Source organism: Ranitomeya imitator, chromosome 2 (assembly GCF_032444005.1).
Source record: "Ranitomeya imitator isolate aRanImi1 chromosome 2, aRanImi1.pri, whole genome shotgun sequence".
Lineage (NCBI taxonomy): Eukaryota > Metazoa > Chordata > Amphibia > Anura > Dendrobatidae > Ranitomeya > Ranitomeya imitator.
The window spans coordinates 632,857,154-632,881,957 of NC_091283.1; the positions used below are offsets into that span (position 1 = coordinate 632,857,154).

General features: G+C 42.9%; 1 protein-coding gene across 1 annotated transcript in view; it reads right to left on the reverse strand.

Annotated features, from left to right (window-relative positions):
- Positions 1 to 4,977: 4,977 nt before the first annotated feature.
- The window catches only part of LOC138665283 (glutathione S-transferase P 1-like), a 35,375-nt gene continuing 15,548 nt past the window's right edge, over positions 4,978 to 24,804 (reverse strand). Inside the window, exons 2-10 of the mRNA XM_069752621.1 lie at positions 11,599 to 11,639; positions 11,331 to 11,458; positions 11,006 to 11,234; positions 9,986 to 10,021; positions 7,654 to 7,766; positions 6,886 to 6,973; positions 6,670 to 6,773; positions 6,127 to 6,234; positions 4,978 to 5,270 (exon numbers count right to left, since the gene is read on the reverse strand). Of these exons, the coding sequence (XP_069608722.1) occupies positions 5,085 to 5,270; positions 6,127 to 6,234; positions 6,670 to 6,773; positions 6,886 to 6,973; positions 7,654 to 7,766; positions 9,986 to 10,021; position 11,006 (636 nt within the window). The 5' untranslated portion in view covers positions 11,007 to 11,234; positions 11,331 to 11,458; positions 11,599 to 11,639 and the 3' untranslated portion in view covers positions 4,978 to 5,084. The remainder of the gene's footprint in view (positions 5,271 to 6,126; positions 6,235 to 6,669; positions 6,774 to 6,885; positions 6,974 to 7,653; positions 7,767 to 9,985; positions 10,022 to 11,005; positions 11,235 to 11,330; positions 11,459 to 11,598; positions 11,640 to 24,804) is intronic.

Sequence of the window (24,804 nt, forward strand, 5' to 3'; positions counted from 1 at the left end):
TGGTGAGACAGGCCGTAAAGGGTTATCATAGAGGGAAGTGTTAATTGGATTCGAGGCGTCCGGTGTCTTTTTCTTTGTTGGAGAGGTTGAGAGAGTTGTTGGTTTCCTGTTGCAGGTCCGATTTTGAATGTCATTTGTTCAGTCTGGCCTTTTCGTTTGCATTCTTTGGGACAATAAGAATCGGGGAATTGGTATCTCCCACCAAAAAAGCGATGAGGGGATTTTGGCACGGGATGTGTTATTGTCTGGGGGCGGGTGGAGTTTTGGCTACGTCGTTCCAAGAGAGACCCGGAAGGACGAGGTAAGAAGATTGTGTTGGGTGCTGACGCCGGGTCCAGAATGTGTCCGGTTAGTTGTTTAGTTTATTTTTTGGAGCTTATGCCTCATAGGGAAGAGCCTCTACTCTGCCACGAAGATGGTTCCTTCCTTTCGAGATATCAGTTTACTATGGTTTTCAGGAGGGCGCTTAAAGTTTTGGGGTTAGATTATGATCGTTTCGCACCTCACTCTTTTCGCATTGGGGCGGCAACGGAGGCGGCTGTTGGTGGCTTGGGGGTTGAAGTCATCAAGCGTATGAGGAGGTGGAGATCTAATAGGTATCGCAGTTATGTGAGAACATAGGAGGTTGTTGTTTGCTGCCTGGTTTTGTCAATTTTGTTTAGCGTTTTAAAAAAAAAAATTTCAGGGGCTTGTTTTTTGAATGATTTGTGCTTGTATTTTTCAGGTCCTTTGCCGCTCTTGGTGTGGATTTTCGGTCATTCCTATGTGCACTCGGGAGCACTGTGAGCGAATGTACGGTCGGAGGATAGACAGCTCGGATTAGATCGGAAGATGGCGGTGGTCAGATGGATTGGTTTTAGGGGAATGGCCTGGAGCAGGGTGTTGCGAGAAATACATAAGGCTGTCATTTTGGATAAGACCCCAGACATTTGGTGCTACATGTTGGGGGTAACGATTTGGGTGTGCTGCCTTTTAGGGAATTAATCAGGGATATAAAGCAAGATTTGCTACGTTTATCGCTTTTGTATCCTGGGTTATCTGTTGTCTGGTCGGATATTGTGCCACGTAAACATTGGAGGAATATGCAATCGTTGGAAAGAATTGATAAGGCCAGGATAAAAGTTAACAGGGCTGTGTCGGCCTTCGTGGTTAGGAATGGTAGGGTTGCCGTTAGGCATTTTGAGTTGCAGAAAGGGGATGGTGCTTTCTGGTTGGCCGATGGGGTACACTTGAATGCAGTCGGTATGGATTTTGGGCTTTTGGTTTGCAAGAAACTGTAAAGAAGGCCATAGCTTTTCATTTTGGTTGGGTCTCGGGCCTTTGAGGTATTCAAAAGACCCTCGTTGTGGTGGCTGGGTGGAGTCCTTGGAGTTGGTGGAAATTGGGTTGGGGGATCCATTGGATTATGGCTTCTCTGTCTTTGGAATTCAACTCGTTTTTGGATCTGGTGAATTGTGGTAGGGAGTTCCGGCAGGTGGTCGGTTCCCCTTGAATTTTAGCGTGAACAGTGAACCCGCTGGGGTTTTGGTGTTCCCGATCCAGTGTGGTAGTGGCTGGGAGTAATTTGGTTTGATGTACGTTCACGCTATGCAGTGTTAATCACCAGATTCCTGGGAGCTCCAAGGACTCCTCTTAGTTTTAAAAATGTTTATGTGTATTGTAATGTGTTTTGTTTTATGTTAAATAAAAAGGCTGCTGTGGCCTATAATATTCCAAAGAAATTGTTTTATGTTTTTATTTGGAGCTTATGACATGTTTCATGGGGGTAGAAAGGGGGGAATGGGTTGTCCTTCCTTACCCCGGGTACTCGACATTACCAGGGTCATGAGTGTCACCAAATATGAAGCTTCAATGGCTGCTATGTTTTGTTTGTGGTACTTGCCACCATTGTCAAATCTGGCTTTCTTGAGTCCATCAGTTTTGCTTCTAAAATAGTTGGCATCCTTGCCGGCAAAGCTCAGATGATTGCTATCAAAATGGCCTTTTAATTTGTTCGGCCTCATAAATTTGGCTGATAGAACTTCACAACAAATAACACATTGAGGTTTCTCATTTCCTGCTGTAATTATTGAGGTAAAGCTATGCTGTAAAAATCCTCACTATATTTTATTTTCTTAACGTTCTTCTGTACACTATCCATTGTCATGCGATGGTATGCTAATGAAAATAATATATAACAATAGCTTTAATAATACAAAAGTTGATACATGGCATAGTTCAGTCAATACAGTTCTTTAAAATTTCCAATAATTTACCATTCTTTGTTGTTGTTTTTCACATACCTGTTACTATCACAAGGAGACATTAGCCACAGCTGAATATAAAAAGACCGATCAACATCCAGATTAGTTTCCCATGGTACAGATATTTTTTTTTGCCTTAGTTGATGATTTTACAGTACATGATATTGCATTTACCCAGTAATTATAAGTTATGAAGTGTAATTTTACCTCCAATACTGCTGCTTTCAACACAGCTGCTGTTCTCTATACATGTGTGACTGGTCCGCATAAGTACATTTGGCGCAAATCCTATCACATAGACCTGTATTTGTGCGGGGTGTATGTGATGGGGTTGGCGTGATAATGTCACCCCGCCAGGTACTTGTATGTAGGCGTATCTGCATGTGGGTGGACCTGCCTGGAGACGGATAAAGGAGCCGTGTCTCGGTTCCTAAGACCATCGGAAATGTGTGTTTTCCAATGGTCTTAGGCGACCTCTGTAAAAGGGTCGTTCGACCCCCAAAGGGGTCACGAGACAAAGGCCGGTTTTTGGTGGTGTCTTGGACTCATATTGCTATTCTGTAATATCCATCATTGTGTTTTTTACATTTTTAGGTATATACTGTACAGCTCTGTGCATAGAAGATTGGGTGGAACCAGTTCACCTCTTCGACTCATAAGCTTTCAGGAGTAAGGAAACGTTTGACGAAATTCCAAAGTTTATTCCAAGATCATAAAAACAATGGCTCAAAACATAATCAGAGCAATGCGTTTTAAATGCACATACAGTTAGGTAAGGTATATATTTGGACAGAGACAACATTTTTCTAATTTTGGTTATAGACGTTACCACAATGAATTTTAAACAAAACAATTCGGATGCAGTTGAAGTTCAGACTTTCAGCTTTCATTTGAGGGTATCCACATTAAAATTGGATGAAGGGTTTAGGAGTTTCAGCTCCTTAACATGTGCCACCCTGTTTTTAAAGGGACCAAAAGTAATTGGACAATTGACTCCAAGGCTATTTCATGGACAGGTGTGGGCAATCCCTTCGTTATGTCATTCTCAATTAAGCAGATAAATGGCCTAGAGTTGATTTGAGGTGTGGTGCTTGCATTTGGAAGGTTTTGCTGTGAAGTAAACATGCGGTCAAAGGAGCTCTCCATGCAGGTGAAACAAGCCATCCTTAAGCTGTGAAAACAGAAAAAACCCATCTGAGAAATTGCTACAATATTAGGAGTGGCAAAATCTACAGTTTGGTACATCCTGAGAAAGAAAGAAAGCACTGGTGAACTCATCAATGCAAAAAGACCTGGGCGCCCACGGAAGACAACAGTGGTGGATGATCGCAGAATAATCTCCATGGTGAAGAGAAACCCCTTCACAACAGCCAACCAAGTGAACAACACTCTCCAGGAGGTCGGCGCATCAATATCCAAATCTACCTTAAAGAGAAGACTGCATGAAAGTAAATACAGAGGGTTCACTGCACGGTGCAAGCCACTCATAAGCATCAAGAATAAAAAGGCTAGACTGGACTTTGCCAAAAAACATCTGAAAAAGCCAGCACAGTTCTGGAAGAACATTCTTTGGACAGATGAAACCAAGATCAACCTCTACTAGAATGATGGAAAGAGAAAAGTATGGCGAAGGCGTGGTACAGCTCATGATCCAAAGCATACCACATCATCTGTAAAACACAGCAGAGGCAGTATGATGGCCTGGGCATGCATGGCTGCCAGTGGCACTGGGTCACTAGTGTTTATTGATGATGTGACACAGGACAGAGCAGCCGAATGAATTCTGAGGTATTCAGAGACATACTGCGTGCTCAGATCCAGCCAAATGCAGCAAAACTGATTGGTCATCGTTTCATACTACAGATGGACAATGACCCAAAACATAAAGCCAAAGCAACCCAGGAGTTTATTAAAGCAAAGAAGTGGAATATTCTTGAATGGCCAAGTCAGTCACCTGATCTCAACCCAATTGAGCATGCATTTCACTTGTTAAAGACTAAACTTCAGACAGAAAGGCCCACAAACAAACAGCAACTGAAAACCACTGCAGTGAGGGCCTGGCAGAGCATCAAAAAGGAGGAAACACAGCGTCTGGCGATGTTCATGAGTTCAAGACTTCAGGCAGTCAGTGCCAACAAAGGGTTTTCCACCAAGTACTAAAAATGAACATTTTATTTAAAATTATTTAATCTGTCCAATTACTTTTGGTCCCTTTAAAAATAGGGTGGCACATGTTAAAGAGCTGAAACTCCTAAACCCTTCATGCAATTTTGATGTGGATACCCTCAAATGAAAGCTGAAAGTCTGAACTTCAACTGCATCTGAATTGTTTTGTTTAAAATTCATTGTGGTAATGTCTATAACCAAAACTCTGTCCAAATATATATGGACCTAACTGTAGGCGTTCTTTATCTGAGCTACCTCTTTGTATTTAATGTATATCACTACCTTCTGACTTACTCTATATATTATACATAGCCTTTACTATTTATTATATTGTACTTGAATCATTGCCCAAGTAACCTCCCTTTTTCCTGGTTCCTCATTTTTACCAATTTTCTACAATCGTATCTCTTTTTTAACATATTTATATACAATAAATCTTGATGCAGTTTATTATCAATATGTTTCATCCTGCATCTCTTCTAAGTTTTACATAATAGTTACCTGACTGCATATGTTTACTTAACGCCGTATGATTGGTTGATTTCTCGTTAGAAAGAACAGGCAACACTTTTTTCAACGTGAAAGCATAAAACATTTTAATTGAGTTTTATTAATACAATAACATTACAGCGACATTTACAGGAATGTGAATTCTACAGTTCTAAGAAGTGAGGTCTATTTGTGTTTCGGGGTGATGGGTCGATTATTGCGCTTCTCAGATTTCAAGTATTGGTTAAGCTTTGGCCGGGAAGCAACTCGTTCTACATAGGCTGAGAGAAGAGGGAATGAGGCTAAACATTTTGGGTCAAGGTCAAGATGACATTGAAGTAGATCCAGGAGGTTGAAGTCAGCATATGAGATCTGTAATTAAAATAAGGGGTAACATTAATTCTGGTGATTACAAGCTGAGACCTTCAGCTTCTAAAGGTACCGTCACACTCAGCGACGCTGCAGCGATATAGACAACGAGCCGATCGCTGCAGCGTCGCTGTTTAGGTCGCTGTAGAGACGTCAAACACAGCAACTCCAGAACGATGCAGCAGTGATCCAGTGACGTAACGGCGACTCACTTATCGTTCTCGCTGGTTGTTAGCTCCATGTAAAACGTTGCTGGCATCGTTGCTTTTGATGTCAAACATGACGATACACGCCGATCTAGCGACGAAATAAAGTTCTGGCCTTCTAGCTCCGGCCAGCGATGGCACAGCGGGATCCAGATCGCTACTCAGTGTCAAACACAACGAGATCGCTATCCAGGACGCTGCAACGTCACGGATCGTTGTCGTTCTCGTTGCAAAGTTGCTGAGTGCGACGGTACCTTTACTCATCTTAGTCTTCACACCTTGACTGCTATGCTATAAGATAAGCTTAGTAAACATACCCAGCTGCCTCTCCTGTCTTTGCTATGTTTATTAGGCAGGATCACTTTACATGCCCAAAAAGCAAAATAGTGGGTAGGTAAGAATCTTGTTTCACACTGACAATAACATTAGCTCTACAGAGACCCTCCAATCACTGAGCCTAATTATGCCACCAGTACCCTACTATTGCTCCTCAACTTATCCCCCTCTGACTGTCCAGCGTCGCTATCCTTATGATTGTCACCATTTTACTCCTTATCTACTTAATTTTCCCTTCCATAAATCCTTGATCCCCCAGTAAATAGATCGGCTTATTGGAACTAGCCCAGTTCATCACCTCCTTTTAACATATTTACCTTATCTCCAACCACAAATTTGGTTCCATTGGAATTGTTAGAAAGTATCCTTTCGAATGGTGACAGGTGGTTGGGCAGATCCTTTATGTATTTCTCCTTACCCGTCTCCTGTAAAGTAAAGATCATTGGTTTTTGTATCTATGAAACACATGTTCAGCAGGATATGCGTACTTCATAGCAGCTGCCCATGCACTATTGGGAGTCCCATAGCCGTATCCAGCCCCAAGAGAAGTACCAGAACATGACAACGGTAGCGGTATGCAGCATTGAGAGTGTATGTAATCTCCCTTGTGATTTTTGTGGCAATCCTGAGTATAAAGTGCAACTAAACAGTTATCAGCCTGTTATGGAGACTCAACAAGCCAGTGAGATAGTCTTTTAGTTTTCTACTTATTTCAGATGTTGTCTTTGGATAAACATTGATGGAAAATTGCCAGGGTAATAAGGGAGAAGACTTGGCTGCCGGAAACCCTCCCGATTACTAGAAGTGGCAGTACTGCTAGGACAGACATTTTTTTTACAGAAATCCTATCTTGCACGTACATATTCAAAGAATATCAGACGGCCATATTTCAGTCTCAAGTCCTCCACGCCATCATTCACCATGTCGATAAGCGCACTCTCCTGATTGCTGCTGCCGCTGATCTCTTTGTGAATAATAAGAGGATGTTAGAAAATTTACATGCAGCAACATATAACAGATATAATGCTCTGAAATACAATGTGTAAAGAACCCCAAGTAAGGCACTGAAGTCTCACCATATATGCGGCCCAGGTATCTCAGGATGGCGTTGCTCTGATACAGAAAAAAGTCTCCATGTTGAAATTGAGGTAGTTGTCCAAAAACCTGAAGGTCACAATGAGCATTTATAAATAAACTAAACAGTGTACGTAACCACAGCTACAATAGAAATAACAACCTAAAGTGTCCTTTACACTACTAGTACAACAACTCATCATCATTCACTTAAAGTGGAAATTCTACTGATTCTGAAACAGCTTGTCTTTTTCCTCTGTGCTGTTCTGTTCTAAGGTTATGCCCTAAAGTAATTAAGGGAAAAATGTTTCCTTCAAACCAGTTAGGCGTATGCCACCGTACTTTGTGGGCAGGTCTGTGTTTTGGTTGGTTAGCATCACAGAATAAAAACCAAACCCCCACAGAGACGTTTTGTGGTATACTCCCAGTTGGTCGAATGGAAAATGTACATCTTAATTTCAGAGATGTATAACTTTGGAATGGAGGGGCACAGAAGAAAAAGAGAAACTGTTCCAGAATCAGTGGAGCAGCACCAATTGGAGGAGGTAGTACTCTTGAAAATAAAAATCCAGTAAAAAGTCCTCTTTAAATGCGATTGAAACTCAGTTCTATACACCATCTGGACAGAACAAGATGTGCTAATCTGTATACGCATTTTAAACCCAATTAGAATAGTCATAGAACCAATTAGAAATGTTGACTCGGTCACAAGAATTAATTTACAACATATGATGGAAGCAGTGCGGGACACATGATAGGAAATATCTCACCGCTTTCTTTTTTATGTCACTTTTTCCAGAGAACCAGTCTGCCATCTGCATTTCATTTTCAGTCCATGTAGCCCCCTGATCAGCTAGCAAGAGTCTGATAGATTCAGCCCTTCCTGGAAAATAAGGAAAGCATAAAATGATAACTTTTCAGTCCTACTTAGTACAGTCATTAGTGAAATATTATCTGAGCAAAGGCATGTTCTCCACTCTTTATAATTCCATGTTATTAAAAGAGACCAACTAAACAGGGGTCTTGTTGCTTGTTTCTCAGGAGATCAGCCATAATGTCTGAATAAGTGCAAGGTCCTACAATGCCAGAGGGCAAATTAATTATAAATCATTATATACTCACCATCAGGTGCCTTTCTCGCTCCTCACGACGATCAAGACCATGCATTGCGGTCTCGCTAGATGATGCATTCTTGGGACCGGAGTGTTGCGAGGAGCATCGCTAAACGCCTCGCCTGGATTCGGGGGCCGACGGAAGGTGAGTATATAACTATTTTTTATTTTAATTCTTTTTTTAACAGGCATATGGTGCCCACATTGCTATATACTACGTGGACTGTGTTATATACTACGTGGGCTGTGTTATATACTACATCGCTGTGCTAAAAACTACGTGGGCTGTGTTATATACTGCGTGAGCTGTGTTATATACTGCGACTCTGTGCTATATACTACATGAGCTGTGCAATATATTACGTGGCTGAGCAATATACTACGTGGCTGTGTTATATACTGCGTGAGCTGTGCTATATACAATGTGAGTTGTGTTATATACTACGTAGCTGTGCAATATATTATGTGGCTAAGCAATATACTACGTGGCTGTGCTATATACTACGTAGCTGTGCAATATACATGGCTGGACAATATACTACGTGGCTGTGCTATATAGTATACTACATGGCTGTGCAATATATTACGTGGCTGGGCAATATACTACGTGGCTGTGTTATATACTGCGTGAGCTGTGTTATATACTGTGTGAGCTGTGCTATATACTACGTGACTGTTATATACTACATGGGCTGTGCTATATACTACGTAGCTGTGCAGTATACATGGCTGGGCAATATACTAGGTGGCTGTGTTATATACTACGTGGCTGTGTTATATACTACATGGCCTATGTTATATACTACGTGGGCTGTGTTATATACTACGTGGGCTGTGCTATATACTATGTGGGCTGTGTGATACAATGCATGGGCTGTGCTGTATACTGCGTGGGCTGTGTTATACACTGCGTGGGCTGTGTTATATACTACGTTGGCTGTGTTATACACTGTGTGGGCTGTGCTATATACTACGTGGACTGTGTTATACACTGTGTGGGCTGTGCTATATACTACGTGAACTGTGTTATATACTGCTTGAGCTGTGCTATATACTACGTGGCTGTGTTAAATACTACGTGGGCTGTGCTATATACTACGTGACTCAGTTATATACTATGTTGCCTGTGTTATATACTACATGGGCTGTGCAATATACATGACTGGGCAATATACTACGTGGCTGTGCTGTATACTACGTGACTGTGTTATATAATATGTTGCCTGTGTTATATACTACATGGGCTGTGCTATATACTGCGAGGGCTGTGTTATACACTGCGTGGGCGAGGCTATATACTACATGGGCTTTTATACACTGCGTGGGCTGTGTTATATACTACGTGGGCTGTGCTATATACTACATGGGCTGTGTTATACACTGCGTGGGCTGTGTAATACACTGCATGGGCTGTGCTATATACTACGTGGATGCGCTATATGCTATGTGGGCTGTGCTATATGCTACATGGGCTGTGTTACATACTACTTGGCCTGTGCTATATACTACGTGGCCTGTGCTTTATGCTACGTGGCTGTGCTATATGCTACGTGAGCTGTGTTATATGCTACTTGGCTGTGGTGTATATCTCTGCTGTATCTGTGCATCATGAATCGTGGTTTGTGTTAAAGAGGGGGGCCCACTGAGACTCTTTCGCCCGGGGCCCTCAAAAACCTGGAGCCGGCCCGGCTTCACTGATTCGTCACGCCCGGCTGGCCGTGAACAATCAGCGACCAGCGCAGTCCGGCCCCGAATTGGCGCGGATTTTGAACCACGCTTCGCTAATTGGTCGCGCCCGGCCGGCCGAATCCTGTGCATAAATTGCATTATTCTGAAAACTTCATAAATAAACTACATAGATATTCTAGAATACCTGATGCGTTAGAATCGGGTCACCATCTAGTTTAATATAATGATTGAATATTTCTTACTAGAAATTTGTAAAATTGTTTTTTTTTGTTTTTTTTTTCAATAACAAAGTGATGCTCACCTCTAACAGGGAAATAGGTCAGCGTGTATTCAGACACTACACAAAAACAAAAATAAGAAATGAAGTTATATTGTTAATTGTTATCAAAGCATGAGAGTTATTGTGCAGGATTTGTGAAAAACCATGAGCCGCAATAACACTGCCCAAACGAAGATTCCTTTATATCTTAGATTATCAGACTTTATAAAAGTTAATCTTACAGCTAGGGATGGGCGGACAGGTGGAAAGGTCGGATTCTGGTACCAGACCAGAACAGTACCTGAACTTCCACCAGAACCCAAACCCCATTGAAAATAATGTATACCCAAACTGCTAATGAAATAAATCTCTCTCTCTCTTCTCTCTCCCTCTTCTCTCTCATCGCGGACTTACCCCGAACACTGCACCGGACTACAGCAGAAAGTCAGTATTCGGCGTTCAGTCCCAAACAGTGACTGTCCGGTATGAGCGCCGAACATTTCTGTTCGGGTTCAGCCATTTCTACTTACATCAAATAAATACAAAAAAGTAACAAATATAAAATACCAATACAAAAAAAATATACAAATGGAAACAAATACATGCAGAAACTGAAGAGCTTCTAGTTATCAGTGGGAACTACTGTATACAGTTTCAACTTCCTAGCCCCATTTAATTGATATTAGTACCAATTCATTGACTAAGATGCCAGCTGCAAACTGGGCATGGAGAAAGATGTTAAAAACCGGTCTGCAATGGAAACATACACTGTAAAAGAAGCTATGTAGACAATGACCGCAGCTCTAGAAATTCGTTTTTCCAAAGACAGTCCATGCTATGAAAATTGCATTGCAGTTACAGTGAATGGGACTGATCTGCAATACCAGACACAGCCTTTAAAGGTAAGTGGCACTGTTCCTGGGAACATTCAGATCCTGGATTCCCATCTGCAACTATAGAAAATTGCATGCCAACGTGCACTTGACTGTTCTGTGTTTCTTCTGGGCCTGTACACAGAAATGCTAGAAAACAAAAAGTCATTGACAACATTTCTTTTCTTACTTGTTATGCTGAGTGAATCTTCTTCTCACAGGGCTTTCTCGAATCACTTGAGCTCGTCTGCTCTGTGCCTTCGACCTGCTGGTTTATATAGGATGAGACGTCTGCTGAGTCACCATGATAGCAACACAGCATATAGGGGAGGGGGCATTCCAGCTGTAGGTCTGAGAGACAGGTAACAGGTCCTATTGTCCTAGGTAATCATCTGTTATAGTCCTCAAAGCTCATGTACCTAGAAAGAAAATGAGGTTATACGATATCACCATAGGGAAAAAGATCAGGAGAACAATAAGCGACCATTGACTGTACGTTAAGCTTTCTGCCATACCATAAAATATGTCGTCTACGGTAATTCTCCCTCCTTCATCCTCATGGCATGTGTCTGAGCAGGAGGTATCAAAGCGAGACATCAGCCTTTCAGCCCATCACCCTGATGGCACCGTTCCAGATGTACAACTGCCGAGAAAAAGAAAAAGACATTAGATGGAACCTTATCACTTCCAATTCCCAAGAGAGGTATACTTATAAAGGGAGGTTACCCAAGGGGAAATTATTTGATCCTTTGTGAAAAATTGCAAAAAAGCTCTTTGTCTTACCATTTCTTCATTGTCTAGCGATGCTTCTAGGTTATCCATTTCTAGAAGAAAGCATATTGTGTACAGACATATTTTCAGTAAAAGAGTTTAGAATATTGCTATCATTACCCCTTCAACAAGTATATCTGGAAGTTTACGCACTCCTGGGGAACAGAGACCTTTTAGCCAAGAGGACCATATTTCACCTCACACTGCCCTAGACACATGGTCTGTATATGCCAAAGAGATCCAATTACACTCGCTAATTATCGTTCTCTAATTTCTGAGCTATTGTAATGATAATTGGTCAGTGTTAACAAAGCAGAAGATCGTCAATAAAGCTAGGATTTTCTTGTGTGATTCCTTAAAAATAACTATCTGTGGCACAAATTGGTAAAAGTAATGCCACTTGGTGAAATTTACACAATTTACATTAGCAAAACCAAAGAAATGAGCCAGCATGCCTGTTGGTATAATAAGTGCAATGTAGGTGCACATTCACACTGTGGTCATTTAACAGAGATTTTTATATTAGAAAAACTGGTTATGACCGCACATATTAAGTTTTGAAAGATGAAGTATCCATACAAACCACCAGTGTGTAGGTCACACTATGGGCCTGTGACTCTCTCCCTTCTACAGACCCACATAGTGGACCAAACACTGGTGGTTTGTATGGATACTTCATAATAATAATAATAATTTTTATTTATATAGCGCCAACATATTCCGCAGCACTTTACAATTAAGCGGGGACATGAACGAACAATAAATTCGGTACGAGTTAAGACAATTTAAACAGTGACATTAGGGGTGAGGTCCCTGCTCGCAAGCTTACAGTCTACAAGGAAATGGGGGGACACAATAGGTGAGAAGTGCTTGTTATTTCAGGTCTGGCAATTATAATAAATAGGGATTTTCGTATGAAGCTGCATGATCCGGTCATCAGCCCGTGTGTTTAAGTACAATAGTCAAGTATCAAGTGCAGTTATCGTGTGCATGGAGGGTGTGGAGGCAGATGAATAGTAGGGTGCAGATTCAGAATAAAATTTGGAAGGAGGGAACAGGGCAAAGTTAGTTTTCTGAGTAGTTGATGTGGTAAGCTTGTTTGAAGAGATGGGTTTTTAAAGCGCGCTTGAATAGGTCGGGGCTAGGTATCAGTCTGATCGTCTGGGGAAATGCATTCCAGAGAGCTGGCGCAGCACGAGAGAAGTCTTGGAGACGGAGGTACGAGGTTCGGATTACGGGGGATGTTAGTCTTAGGTCATTTGTAGAACGGAGGGCACGTGTAGGGCGATAGACAGAGATGAGAGAGGAGATATAAGGCGGTGTAGAACTGTGGAGAGCTTTGTGGGTGAGAGAGATGAGTTTATACTGGACCCTGTAGTGAATGGGTAGCCAGTGTAATGACTGGCACAAGATGGAGGCATCGGTGAAGTGGCTGGACAGAAATATGACTTCATCTTTCAAAACTATGTATATTCTTCAATAAATCACTCTATTTGTAGCAATACATGTATCATCTTTAGTTCAAACATGACAGACCAACAAGAGACAACACCGTAGTGTTAAAAAAATAATAACAACATAAAAAAGGCTTGTTGCTTAACCCCTTAGTGACAGAGCCAATTTGGTACTTAATGACCAGGCCAATTTTTGCAATTCTGACCACTGTCACTTTATGAGGTTATAACTCTGGAACGCTTCAACGGATCCCGCTGATTCTGAGATTGTTTTTTCGTGACATATTGTACTTCATGTTAGTGGTAACATTTCTTCGATATTACTTGCGATTATTTATGAAAAAAACGGAAATATGGCAAAAAAATTTAAAATTTTGCAATTTTCAAACTTTGTATTTTTATGCCCTTAAATCAGAGAGACATGTCACGAAAAATAGTTAATAAATAACATTTCCCACATGTCTACTTTACATCAGCACAATTTTGGAAACAAAATTTTTTTTGTTAGGGAGTTATAAGGGTTAAAAGTTGACCAGCAATTTCTCATTTTTACAACACCATTTTTTTTTAGGGACCACATCACATTTGAAGTCATTTTGAGGGGTCTATATGATAGAAAATAATGAAGTGTGACACCATTCTAAAAACTACACCCCTCAAGGTTCTCAAAACCACATTCAAGAAGTTTATTAACCCTTTACGTGCTTCACAGGAACTGAAACAATGTGGAAGGAAAAAATGAACATTTAACTTTTTTTTGCAAACATCTTAATTCAGAACCATTTTTTTTATTTTCACAAGTGTAAAAACAGAAATGTAACCATAAATTTTGTTATGCAATTTCTCCTGAATATGCCAATACCCCATATGTGGGGGTAAACCACTTTTTGGGCGCACCGCAGAACTTAGAAGTGAAGGAGCGCCGTTTGACTTTTTCAATGCAGAATTGGCTGGAATTGAGATCGGACGCCATGTCACGTTTAGAGAGCCCCTGATGTGCCTAAACAGTGGAAACTCCCCACAAGTGACACCATTTTGGAAACTAGACCCCTTAAGGAACTTAACTAGATGTGTGGTGAGCACTTTGAACCCCCAAGTGCTTCACAGAAGTTTATAATGTAGAGCCGTGAAAATAAAAAATCGCTTTTGTTTACACAAAAATGATATTTTCGCCTACAAATTCTTATTTTCACAAGGGTAACAGGAGAAATTAGACCACAAAAGTTGTTGTGCGATTTCTCCTGAATACGTCGATACCCCATATGTGAGGGTAAACCACTGTTTGGGCGCACCGCAGAGCTTGGAAGTGAAGGAGCGCCGTTTTACTTTTTCAATGTAGAATTGGCTGGAATTGAGATTGGACGCCATGTCGCGTTTGGAGAGCCTCTGAGGTTAAACAGTGGAAACCCCCAACAAGTGACCCCATTTTGGAAACTAGACCCCTTAAGGAACATATCTATATGTGTGGTGAGAACTTTGAACCCCCATGTGCTTCACAGAAGTTTATAATGTAAAGCCGTTGGAGAGCCCCTGATGTGCCTAAACAGTAGAAATCCCCCACAAGTGACCCCATTTTGGAAACTAGACCCCCCATGGAACTTATCTAGATGTGTGGTGAGAACCTTGAATGCCCAAGTGCTTCACAGAAGTTTATAATGCAGAGCCGTGAAAATAAAAAAAAATTTTGTTTTCCACAAAAAAGATTTTTTAGCCCCCAAGTTTTTATTTTCACAAGGGTAACAAGAGAAATTGGACCCCAAAAGTTGTTGTCCAATTTGTCCTGAGTATGCTGGTACCCCATATGTGGGGGTAAACCACTGTTTGGGCGCACGGCAGAGCTTGGAAGGAAGGAGCGCCGTTTTGGAATGCAGACTTTGATAGAATGGTCTGCGGGTATTATGTTGCGTTTGCAGAGCCCCTGATGTACCTAACCAGTAGAAACCCTCCACAAGTGACCCCATTTTGGAAACTAGACCCCCCAAGGAACTTATCTAGATGTGTGGTGAGAACTTTGAATGCCCAAGTGCTTCACAGAAGTTTAGAATGCAGAGTCGTGAAAATAAAAAATATTTTTTTTTCCACAAAAAAGATATTGTAGCCCCCAAGTTTTTATTTTCACAAGGGTAACAGGAGAAATTGGACTGCAATAGTTGTTGTCCAATTTATCCCGAGTACGCTGATGTGCCATATGTGGGGGTAAACCACTGTTTGGGCGCACGGCAGAGCTCGGAAGGGAAGGAGCGCCTTTTTGGAATGCAGACTTTGATAGAATGGTCTGTGGGCATTATGTTGCGATTGCAGAGCCCCTGATGTACCTAAACTGTAGTAACCCCCCACAAGTGACCCCATTTTGGAAACTAGACCCCCAAGGAACTTATCTAGATGTGTGGTGAGAACTTTGAATGCCCAAGTGCTTCACAGAAGTTTAGAATGCAGAGTCGTGAAAATAAAAAATATTTTTTTTTCCACAAAAAAGATATTGTAGCCCCCAAGTTTTTATTTTCACAAGGGTAACAGGAGAAATTGGACTGCAATAGTTGTTGTCCAATTTATCCCGAGTACGCTGATGTGCCATATGTGGGGGTAAACCACTGTTTGGGCGCACGGCAGAGCTCGGAAGGGAAGGAGCGCCTTTTTAGAATGCAGACTTTGATAGAATGGTCTGTGGGCATTATGTTGCGATTGCAGAGCCCCTGATGTACCTAAACTGTAGTAACCCCCCACAAGTGACCCCATTTTGGAAACTAGACCCCCAAGGAACTTATCTAGATGTGTGGTGAGAACTTTGAATGCCCAAGTGCTTCACAGAAGTTTAGAATGCAGAGTCGTGAAAATAAAAAATATTTTTTTTTCCACAAAAAAGATATTGTAGCCCCCAAGTTTTTATTTTCACAAGGGTAACAGGAGAAATTGGACTGCAATAGTTGTTGTCCAATTTATCCCGAGTACGCTGATGCGCCATATGTGGGGGTAAACCACTGTTTGGGCGCACGGCAGAGCTCGGAAGGGAAGGAGCGCCTTTTTGGAATGCAGACTTTGAAAGAATGGTCTGTGGGCATTATGTTGCGATTGCAGAGCCCCTGATATACCTAAACTGTAGTAACCCCCCACAAGTGACCCCATTTTGGAAACTAGACCCCCCAAGGAACTTATCTAGATGTGTGGTGAGAACTTTGAATGCCCAAGTGCTTCACAGAAGTTTAGAATGCAGAGTCGTGAAAATAAAAAATATTTTTTTTTTCACAAAAAAGATATTGTAGCCCCCAAGTTTTTGTTTTCACAAGGGTAACAAGAGAAATTGGACCCCAGAAGTTGTTGTCCAATTTATCCCGAGTACGCTGATGCCCCATATGTGGGGGTAACCCACTGTTTGGGCGCACGGCAGAGCTCAGAAGGGAGGGAGCACCATTTGACTTTTTGAGCGCAAAATTGGCTGTCGTGTTTGGAGACCCCCTGATGTACCTAAACAGTGGAAACCCCCCAATTCTAGCTCCAACCCTAACCCCAACACACCCCTAACCCTAATCCCAACCTGATCCATAATCCTAATCACTAACCCTAACCATAATCACAACCCTTACCCCAAAACAACCCTAACCATAACCCTAATCAAAACCCTAAATCCAACACACCCCTAATCCTAATCTCAACCCTAACCTCAAACCTAACCCTAATCCCAATACACCCCTAATCACAACCCTAACCTTAACCCTAATCCCAAACCTAACCCTAATCCCAAGCGTAACCCTAATGCCAACCCTAACCCTAATACCAACCCTAATCCAAACCCTAACCCTAATCCCAGCTCTAACCCTAACTTTAGCCCCAACCCTAGCCCTAACTTTAGCCCCAATCCTAACCCTAGCCCTAAGGCTACTTTCACACTTGCGTCGTTTGGCATTCTGTCGCAATCCGTCGTTTTGGACAAGAAACGGATCCTGCAAATGTGCCCGCAGGATGCGTTTTTTGCCCATAGACTTGTATTGCCGACGGATCGTGACGGATGGCCACACGTCGCGTCCGTCGTGCACTGGATCAGTTGTGTTTTGGCGGACCGTTGGCACAAAAAAAGTTCAATGAAACTTTTTTTGTACGTCGCATACGCCATTTCTGACCGCGCATGCGTGGCCGTAACTCCTCCCCCTCCTCCCCAGGACATAGATTGGGCAGCGGATGTGTTGAAAAACTACATCCGCTGCCCACGTTGTGCACAATTTTCACAACGTGCGTCGGTATGTCGGGCCGACGCATTGCGACGGCCCCGTACCGACGTAAGTGTGAAAGAAGCCTAACCCTAAATTTAGCCCCAACCCTAACCCTAAATTTAGCCCCAACCCTAACCCTAAATTTAGCCCCAACCCTAGCCCTAGCCCTAGCCCTAACCCTACCCCTAACCCTACCCTTTACCCCTAACCCTACCCCTACCCCTACCCCTAATCCTACCCCTAACACTACCCCTACCCCAACACTACCCCTACCCCAACCCTACCCCTAACCCTAACCCTACCCCTAACCCTACCCCTAACCCTACCCCTAACCCTAACCCTAACCCTACCCCTAACCCTACCCCTAACCCTAATTTTAGCCCCAACTGCTGTTCTCCTGCCGGCCGGCAGATGGAGACAGATGGCGGGCGCACTGGGCATGCGCCCGCCATTTTCTTCTGCCGGCGGCCAGGAGGAGCAGCAAGAGGATCCAAGGACACAGGTGAGTATTGTAGGGTCCCCGAATCCCCCTATTTCTCTGTCCTCTGATGTGCGATCACATCAGAGGACAGAGAATTACACTTTACATTTTTTTTTTTTTTTGCGGTCGCCGGTAAACAGTTAATTACCGGCGATCGCAAAACAGGGGTTGGTAAAACCGACCCCGATCATGCTCTTTGGGGTCTCGGCTACCCCCGGCAGCCGAGACCCCAAAGATTCTCCCGGTGCCGGCCGGCGGGCGCACTGCGCATGCGCCCGCCATTTTGAAGATGGCGGCGCCCACCGGGAGACACGAGGAGCATCGGGGGAGCTAGGTGAGTATTGGGGGGCCACCTGGGACCCCTTTTCTCTGTCCTCCGATGTGCGATCACATCGGAGGACAGAGAAATTAAAAAGATCGCGTTTTTTGTTTTTTTTTTGCGATCGCCGGTAAACGGTTAATTACCGGCAATCGCAAATGAGGGGTGGGTTAAAAATCCCCCGAATCATGTTCTCTGGGGTCTCGGCTACCCCCGGCAGCCGAGACCCCGGAGAAAATCGGCCTCTGGGGGGCGCTATTTACTTTTTCCACAGCGCCGTTAATTAACGGCGCTGTGGTTTAAGTACCCTTAGCGGCCGCCGTTAAAAGGCGTATCGGCGGTCGCTAAGGGGTTAATAGGTGTAGAAAATCTCAACATCAAAACCTCATCAAATACTCATCATGGGAACGTAGCCATGATAATTCATCCAGGCCACACACATTCATTGACAACAGCCGACGAACAAACAGTGTTCTTGGGAATACTAGATGGTGGCCCGATTCTAATGCATCGGGTATTCTAGAATATGCATGTCCACGTAGTATATTGCACAGCCCACGTAATATATTGCCCAGCCACGTAGTATATTGCCCAACCACGTAGTATATTGCCCAGCCACGTAGTATATTGCTCAGCCATGTAGTATATTGCCCAGCCACGTAGTATATTGCCCAGCCACGTAGTATATTGCCCAGTCACGTAGTATATTGCCCAGTCACGTAGTATATTGCTCAGCCACGTAGTATATTGCCCAGCCATGTAGTATATTGCCCACTCACGCAGTATATTGCCCAGCTACGTAATATATTGCCCAGTCAGGTAGTATATTGCCCAGCTACGTAATATATTGCCCAGTCACGTAGTATATTGCCCACTCATGCAGTATATTGCCCAGCTATGTAGTATATTGCCCAGCCACGTAGTATATTGCCCAGCTACGTAATACATTGCCCAGTCACGTAGTATATTGCCCAGTCACGTAGTATATTGCCCAGCCACGTAGTATACAGCACAGAGCCATGTAGTATATTGCCCAGTCACGTAGCATACTGCTCAGCCACGTAGTATATTGCACAGCGACGTAGTATACAGCACAGAGCCACGTAGTATACAGCAGAGCCACATAGTATACTGCCCAGTCACATAGTATATTGGCCAGTTACGTAGTATATTGCCCAGCCATGTAGTATATTGCCCTGCCATGTATGTAACAGGTTAAAAAAGATTTAAAATAAAAAATAAACATATACTTACCTTCCGAGGTAGCCCTTGTAGTCCTGTCGCCTGTGTGCGGTGCAGGTGGCAGCTTCCGGTCTCAGGGTTCGATGAGCGCAGGACCTGTGATGACGTCGTGGTCACATGACCGTGACGTCATGGAAGGTCCTTGTCGCATACCATCCTTGCCACCGGAACCTGCCGCTTGCATGGAGCGGTCACCAGAGCGTCGCGAGGAGCGGGAAAGGCGCTGGAGGGTGAGTATATGATGATGTTTTATTTTTGTTATTATTTTTAACATTAGATCTGTTTACTATTGAGGCTGCATAGGCAGCATCAATAGTAAAAAAGTTGGTCACACAGGGTTAATAGCAGCGTTAATGGAGTGCGTTACACCGCGATCCATTAGCACTGCCATTAACCCTGTGTGAGCTCTGACTGGAGGGGAGTATGGAGCAGGCACTGACTGCGGGGAGGAAGGAACAGCCATGTTGCCGCCGGACTGCGCCCGTCGCTGATTAGTCGTGGCAATGGTCGTGGGCATTTTGCCACAACCAATCAGCGACTTGGATTCCATGTCAGACAGAGGCCGCGACCGATGAATATCCGTGACAGACAGACCGAAAGAAGGAAGTGACCCTTAGACAATTATATAGTAGATTCTTTCACCAAACAAACGGTCAACTTAGTTAATCATTAATTTTCATAAGCTTCAACCAGATCAGGACCAGCCATTTTTCCTCATTACTCGCCAGGCACATTTTAGGGGTTTTATCATACATGCGCATTTAACGGCTCTAAAATGTTTTCTTGTGCAGATATTCAAATAAATCTTTGCCTCCTTTATTCGCGATTCTTGGTGCTTAATTTTTATGTCATTTCTATATTCCTTTTTCTTGCTGATATCAGGGGAAAATGTAAAAAAAAGTTATATATGTATATTTTTTCACATTTTTTGTGTTTTTTCTTTTATTTTTTACGACCACAAAGGACCGCTAAAAATTATTTCAAATTGCATTTCTCTTTCTGTAGAAATAATTTTTACATTTTGGATATATTCTTTTCGATGAACGCAGGGATAGAAAGTTTAGAAACTACCATTTAGCTTGGCTGTGTCTTATCGTTTTTTCATTTTTTTGATCCTTGCTTTATTTATTTTTTCATTTTTTTCACACACTGTGCTCTTATAAGGTCCTAAAAGACCTTGGTGGGGAAGGGTGCATTTTTATATATTAATACATTCTTTTTTATTGCTAATTTCTCTCCTGTAACTGGAGCTGATATATTAACCCCAGTTACAGGGGAATTTCAGCCTCCTGGAGCGGTGTGCACTGTGCTCCCTGAGACTCGTGCTCTAATGCAAAATAAAAGGCACACTACACAGTACCAGGATCTGCATACATACAGTAGGTTAAGCATACCCTCAAATAATAAATATGCTACCTACAAAATAGCGTCATACAGATGGTAAGTAACACCCCCAGAAAATTACTGGAAAACACCATCAAACAATAACTGAAAAATGCTGCAATAGTGTCCCTGAATAATATCACCATACTATAAGTTAATAATACCATATTCTGTGCCTGAATAATACTATCATGACTAAAAAATGCCACCATAACATGACTGGATAATACCACAATACCGAGACTGAATAATACTAATTACTGAGACTGGATCATACCACTATACCATAACTGAATAATATCACTATAGCATGACTGCTATGCACCACCATACTGTGGCCTGGTAACACCGCCATCATGTTTCAAGCAATCCATGGATGTGAGGTTCAGTCCTTATACAATGCCACCAGACTGGTATTTTGGGAGTAATTATTGGTTGCAATTTGTGCCTATTCTTAATGACACTTTATGTTTCAATTTGAGGAGGCAGTCCGGGAGGATCAGAGCTTGACCCGCTTTCTACTCATTCCATATAATGTCATCTCTCCGGCTCCTCCTTCTTGAGAGGCAGGACTAGCATATCTCTGCTCTGCACACAGACACTGGAGTATATAGCACGCTTTCTTCTTATCTTGTGATAAGCAGCAACCTGCACCATTGGAGGCAATAACGAAAAATATGAGCCACAGTATGCATTATCAAGAATAGGAGGATTTTCTATTCTTGACTGTGCATTATAGGCTCTGAGATCACAAGCAAATTATACAAGTACATAGAGATACATTGTATATAGCAGTGCATTTCTATGTTCCTGTATTCTAGAGAGAAAATAAAACTCAGATTTTTTTTCTTTATTTAGAATCACTAAAAATAATGAAAAACAAATATGAAACTGTAATTTTAATGGACTTTAAAATAATAAATAAATATAACAAATCAGCAAATACCATGGACTTATTTGGCAACCCTATAATCACAACCACCATAACACATTAAAGACATGACTTCACACTTGCAGCAAAGAGGCATCAAGTAAAGGGAAAAGGCAGAGAAAAATGCAGCAAGAATGCAATAACCAGAGAAGATCAAAATCTTACAGGAGCAGCTCTCCTATTACTGTAGTCAGCTTGAGAGCAGGTGATGCTGTAGTTGTTGTTAACGCAAGAACTGTCAGACCAAAGGAAAAGCTGTGGTGATGGTGGCAGAAATGTTGCAAGTGTTGCTGGGGGTGACCCACTGCAGTCAACTCATGCATGAAGATTCTTCCCTACATTGCTGAAAGACAATACCCTCACAGTGTAGAGGCTCAGCAGGGGGAGACTTAGCAGGGGACATTCTGGCACAAATTTTAGCTGCCCTCATCTTGCTCAGGCTAGAGTTACACAACCATTTTCTCTCCATCCAAGGAAAAACGATCCGATTATGCCGCTCAGCCTTTGATGAGAGTTTCATCATAGGGTGATCAGAGTGGGATCCGATTTTCTCGGAGGTGGAGAGAGAAAAAATGTCTTCCTACCTTTTCCATGCAATCAGTTTGTTAGCATCAAACTGGACTTGGTTTTCATCCAAGTGTATTCCAATTCTTTTTCACAAATTCAAACACTTGAATGGACAAGTGCATCCAATTCTCGGAGGCAAATTGTGCAATGGTGCAATTTTTTTTCTTCATTGGATCACTCGGCCCAAGGAAAAAAAATCGGACTGATGCTAAGCCCCATAGAATAACATGGGTACGAGTGCTCTCCGTCAAAACCACGGATTGCACTCATCCGACTTATATGGTCATGTGCACAAGCCCTTAGTAGCATAGTTGTCCTTATGCCTTTAGACCTGTATGGGCGAATTATTGTGGCTTCCGAAAAGAAGGAGAAATCCGCTTATTACTGGAATTCACTCTATATTGAGCTTTCCACAGTGTTTGATGGAAATTGGCTTATAACCAGGAAAAACTCTGTAAGGCTGGGTTCCCATTGCGTTATGGGACCGCGTTTAACGGACAGCGTTGCACAGCGAAATTAACGCCGTGCAACGCGTCCGTTAACGCGCCCATTGAAGGCAATGGGAACGTGCTTCACTAGCGCGTGCCATGTTCGGCACGCGCTAGCGACGCGCCGGTGATTCCTGGCGCGCCGCGGATGCTGCTTGCAGCGTCCGAGGCGCGCCCGCGGTCCGTTCCCCGCTCTCGCAGATCGGGGATCTGTGAGAGCGGGGACGTTACCGCGACCCTGACCGCAGCCCCATAGAAAACATTGCATTAGTGCAATCCGCTAGCGCTAGCGCTAAACGGATTGCACTAATGCAATGTGACCCTAGCCTAAAGTAACTTTCAACAAACAGACCTCTGCTGGTCGTCCTGGCTTTCAACTGATGCACTATGAACTCTGCCAGGGCCATCGTGAACAAAAAAACACCAGCATACAGGCAAAGATGCTTACCTGTTCAAGGCCTCCAACAATATAATAATAATAATCTTTATATAGCGCTAACATATTCCGCAGCGCTTTACAGTTTTGCACACATTATCATCACTGTCCCCGATGGGGCTCACAATCTAGATTCCCTATCAGTATGTCTTTGGAATGTGGGAGGAAACCGGAGGAATCCCACGCAAACACAGAGAGAACATACAAACTCTTTGCAGATGTTGTCCTGGGTGGGATTCGAACCCAGGACCCCAGCCCTGCAAGGCTGCTGTGCTATCCACTGAGCCACCGTGCTGTCCAACAATTGCACTAACCAGGGTGTAGCGGACCCAAGTTAAGATGGCAAATACACAGGTGCAATAATACCGATAATGCAGCCACCCTACATTGAGGAATTGGCCTCTTGGTGCACCTGTGCATAGTCTGTATGTGGCGTGTTCACACAGGAATGCAAAGTATATGGCTCAAAGCCTATTAATGGCGCCATAAGCATCTTTGCCTGTATGCTGGTGTTTTTTTGTTTAGAATAGTGGAGGTCTTTCCTCTTATGGTGTTTTTTTAGATTAGGACTGCCAATATGTAAGCACCCTTGACGTGGGTTGGCAGCTTAAATATTGTGGCCATAATACCGACCAATACCTTGCATACATTGTTATGTTTTTGGTGCACTGTATATTTTTTCCAGGGTGCGGCTGGGCCCTAGATGGCTCTGTACACTGTGGCCTCTGTTCGCACAGGATGCATTATGGTAAGCCCGCTATATGGCGTCATTAATAGGCTTTGAGCCATATACTTTGCATTCCTGTGTGAACACGCCACATACAGACTATTTGTTTGTACAGGTGCACCAAGCGGTCAATTCCTCAATGTAGGGTGGCTGCATTATTGGTATTATTGCACCTGTGTATTTGCCATCTTAACTTGGGTCCGCTGCACCCTGGTTAGTGCAATTGTTGGAGGCCTTGAACAGGTAAGCATCTTTGCCTGTATACTGGTGTTTTTTTGTTTAGAATAGTGGAGGTCTTTCCTCTTAGGCCGCCGTCACACTTGCGAGTTTTACGGACGTAAGAGCGCAGAAACTACGTCCGTAAAACTCGCAAAAAATACGGCACAATTATTCTCTATGCCCCTGCTCCTACAGTTAGGGCCAGAAAATTTGGACAGTGACACAAGTTTTGTTATTTTAGCTGTTTACAAAAACATGTTCAGAAATACAATTATATATATAATATGGGCTGAAAGTGCACACTCCCAGCTGCAATATGATAGTTTCCACATCCAAATCGGAGAAAGGGTTTAGGAATCATAGCTCTGTAATGCATAGCGTCCTCTTTTTTAAGGGAGCAAAAGTAATTGGACAATGGACTCTAAGGGCTGCAATTAACTCTGAAGGCGTCTCCCTCGTTAACCTGTAATCAATGAAGTAGCTAAAAGGTCAGGGGTGGATTCCAGGTGTGTGGTTTTGCATTTGGAAGCTGTTGCTGTGAGCAGACAACATGCGGTCAAAGGAACTCTCAATTGAGGTAAAGCAGAACATCCTGAGGCTGAAAAAAAAGAAAAAATCCATCAGAGAGATAGCAGACATGCTTGGAGTAGCAAAATCAACAGTTGGGTACATTCTGAGAAAAAAGGAATTGACTGGTGAGCTTGGGAACTCAAAAAAGCCTGGGCGTCCACGGATGACAACAGTGGTGGATGATCGCCGCATACTT